This window comes from Cariama cristata, unplaced genomic scaffold (genome assembly GCF_000690535.1).
Source record: "Cariama cristata isolate BGI_N322 unplaced genomic scaffold, ASM69053v1 scaffold16892, whole genome shotgun sequence".
In the NCBI taxonomy this organism is placed as follows: domain Eukaryota; kingdom Metazoa; phylum Chordata; class Aves; order Cariamiformes; family Cariamidae; genus Cariama; species Cariama cristata.
Window position 1 is genome coordinate 12,600 of NW_009605670.1, and position 3,810 is coordinate 16,409.

The 3,810-nt window shown below is 44.5% G+C and overlaps 1 protein-coding gene across 1 annotated transcript; it reads left to right on the forward strand.

Annotated features, from left to right (window-relative positions):
- The first annotated feature begins 3,061 nt into the window (after positions 1-3,061).
- On the forward strand, positions 3,062-3,403 carry LOC104158423 (scale keratin-like). The gene has a single exon (XM_009696074.1). The coding sequence runs from the start codon at positions 3,062-3,064 to the stop codon at positions 3,401-3,403; it is 342 nt and encodes a 113-aa protein (XP_009694376.1).
- Positions 3,404-3,810: the final 407 nt, after the last annotated feature.

Genomic DNA, 3,810 nt, shown 5'->3' on the forward strand with positions numbered 1-3,810 from the left:
CTGTCATTCTACTATGCTTACTCTGGTAGCAGGAATACTCCTCAGACCTCCAAGTATCACGGCAGCGTGGGTCTGTATTACACAGGCTTGCAGAGGGTCACTTCTCACAGTCATTTCCGTAGGGTAGTATCTGCCTTGTAAACACAGAAAGAAGGAAATTGCAGATGTCCAGATTGTAGACAACCTTCACCACCCCCTTGAGAGCATGCCCTAACTCAGATGACCATTGGTGTTGCATTGGCAACTTTGACTATCATCCATCTGGCTTTTTAAGGATTTAATTCCAGAGTTATTTCACAGGACCAAGGAGAATGTGTTGCAAGACTTGGTGAGTCCGGAGTGAAGACTTGCCACTACTGCCTTCCAGGTCTGACTGATCCTGAGAGTTTGGGGTTTTGCCCATGAAATTAATCTCATTTAAATGGCTCTCATGGATCACTGCATACTTTGGGTGCACACCACAGCCAAATTTTCATCTGATTTCTTCTGGCTCCAAGTTAACCTTTCCCATTTGCAGTTTTGTGCTGTATTAAACATTTTTCCCAGCAGGTAAAACACTGCTCTGTGCCAGTCTGTGTAATACCCACATGAAATGGGAAATAACTGCTGATGATTTCTAGAAGAGATGATTAAGACAGAGACCAAATAATTTATCAAACATCTCTTGGCAATTAAGTGAGCCTCTGGGAGGAGATCTTGGGCATGTCTTGTACTTGTTAATGTTATTATTTATAATTATAATTCTATTATCTCTTAGCTTATGTAAACGAGGTTGGCGCCCACATACCATGAAAATAGAGAACTCAGACAGTCATTGCTGCCAGAAACCAATAAACGAAACCAACTAGTTTGAGGTATGGGGAAAGGAGGGATTACTGTTCCCATTGAGGTGAGCCTCCTGCAGTGAGTGCGGAGGGTGGGTTGTCCTCGCCCCGACACACGCAGGACAATGAGGGCATCCGAAAACCTCTCCCCAAATTCTTGGCAAAGGTTATGCTGGAAATCTGCTCCAGACCACTGTGCCTTAACCGGAACACCTTTACCTCACCCTGGGTCTAGATTTGATGTTATTTTCTGGTTTCTGTGGTGTTGTTTCCCTAGTAGGTGCAGGAGCAAGACCAGAGTTTATAATAAATAGCAAAGAAAATGGAGCATTTCCATCCTGCCTGATAAATCCACGGGAGTGCAGATTACAGCTCCCAGCAGGGCAAGGACACAGTTCCTTAAATTTGCTGTTAAGAGGGAATCATCATGTGTAATCTAATTCAGCTCTCCCATTACCAAATGCTGTAAGCAATATTTTTGACATGTAAATCAAATTTATATGTAGATGCAGGACCCCAGCATTTGACCACTGACTTTTGTCTGTGGTCTGTTACATCAGGCAAGGAGCTGGATACAATTTTCCAGTTGTAAGTTTATTTATCGTGAACTCCTGTACATAGCTAGACCAGGATCCACTGTCTGAAAGGGTCCCACATGATATTTCAGAACAAAGGAGTTGTTAAAAGCGGTACATTTTGGAGTAGCTTGTGCGTGAGGCATTTCTAAGCAAGGGTTTCTTTGCCCTTTTTCTTGTTGTTTGTAACTGGTGCAATGTATAATAATATTCACCAGGAATGAAGTGGGATAAGGCAGCTTCTGCAGTATGTAAGTCCTGTTTCCCCTCTCTCCACCACCCCTTCAAAATAGGCTGTGGAAACTCACTGTTAACATCAGAAAAGCCCTTATACCATAGAGCTGCTTCCCTGTGTGATCATCACACCTGAAGCACCCGAGGGCTGTGGTCCGTAGATTTATTTTTTTACCTGTTGCAGAAAAAGAGTGGGAATAAAAAGGAAGCAGAAAGGGTTCTTGCCAAGGTGGTATAAAGTTTCATCTCCCTTTGCAACTAAAAGGTTTGAAAATCTCTCTGCCAAGCAAGACAAAATCAATACTTTTTTCTTAAAAAAAAAAAAGTCTGTTTTGTCAAATCAGCAATCCTCGGTTCCTACAGATCTGAGTTATGTGCTTTGAAGCTTGGACAAGTGGAAGAAGGAAGTTAATTTCTGCAATGAGTAGAAAGAAACTAAGGGTGAAAAATCTCTACGTCAAGCAAGACAGAATCAATACATTTTTTTAAAAAAAAAAGTCTGTTTTGTCAAATCAGCAATCCTCGGTTCCTACAGATCTGAGTTATGTGCTTTGAAGCTTGGACAAGTGGAAGAAGGAAGTTAATTTCTGCAATGAGTAGAAAGAAACTAAGGGTGAATACTGTCCCTGTTTTGAGACGAAAGATGCAATATGGGTCTGATACCATTCAACTAATAATTGCTTAACAGCAAACAATATGCACAGATTCCTCCACCCGTTGGCGTGACGAATGCAGGAAAGTTTGTTTTGTAACTAGGAAGGACTGCATGCCCGAAGCGTGGCTCAGACCCTGGAGCTGCTCTGAGGAACCCTATAAAAGCACTTGGAGCACAGAGCTCTTCAAACCACTCTTCTTGGCTTCTCCTTCGTGCTGAACTGAGTAAGTCTGACTTCAGTTAAATCTGTTCTGTGAGTTTAAAAGCTACTTTAATAAGAGTTTTCATGTATTTATGTCTGAGCACTTAATGTCTTTGCCTATTATTGGAAGAATGTTATTTTCATAAAAAGAGATTCTGTAACTTCCTTCAGCTTGGCAGGCTTTGGAGGGTATGGGATTCATATGGCGAGCGTGGGGTTTCAAGAGATGCTTGCAGGTTTCAGAAAGAATGTCTAACGATTTTATCTGTGGCTGGGAGTGCTTTGCAAATGAAGACAACAGCTTTAGGAATAGTTTTAAAGAAATATTGCTAGGTTAATCCTCATCTGTCCTTAATGAGGCTTTGCTGACATCTAACAGGCTATCTGATCTTCATAATTTCTGTATATGAGTTGCAATCACCTTTTATACTGAGCTGTAGAAGAGTAATTTTCTGAATCTTGTATGGTTTGGATAAATGAGGGCTCCCCTTTGCAAATGCACCTGCCCTGTTGCTCTTGACCCATTGCTCTCCCCACTTTATGTGTTTCAGGCTTCCTTCCAGCCAGAAGGATGTCTTCCTACCGGCAGGCCTGCAACTACGGCAGGTACCCACCCCCCGGCATGAACGCCTGCAGCCAGCCCTGCGTCACCTCCTGCGGGGACTCCCGTGCCGTGGTCTACCCACCTCCCGTGGTCATCACCTTCCCAGGCCCCATCCTCAGCTCCTGCCCTCAGGAGAGCTTCGTGGGCACCTCAGCCCCATTGGAGATAGGCAGCTCCTTTGGCTACGGGAGCTCCCTGGATGCCCAGAGCTCCTTCGGGTCCGGTGGCTCCCTGGGTGGCAGATACTCCTACCCCTGCTATTCCCGCAGGTACACGACTTACCATAGTGGGAGCTGTGGGCCCTGCTAAGCCCCGCAGGGATTCCCGGGGGAGCTGGACCCAGCAGGGACCAGAGCAAAGTCCCAGTCCGTGAGTGAGCAGAGGAACATGGCTTTCAGAGGGGCAGCGTACCGGGCTTCAGGACCTGGGCAGACTCAGTCACCCTGAGAAACAAGCCTAGACACTGTATTTCCCTTCCTCTTGGATTAGGTATCCGCTAACAAGATCCCAACTCTGTGTTTGAGGGGCTGTTTACTTCAGAAGTATAGAAAAGGTCTTAGTTTAAATTGAAGTGGTTTATAGAAGACTGAACATCAGTGCAAATTAGATCCTGTGTATTTTGTCCTCTCATATGGACTGATGTTCCATGGCTTTGGAAATATAGTGGGAAAACTTCTCAGATCTCCAGTTTGATTCTGGAAGCTATGCTGTTTCAC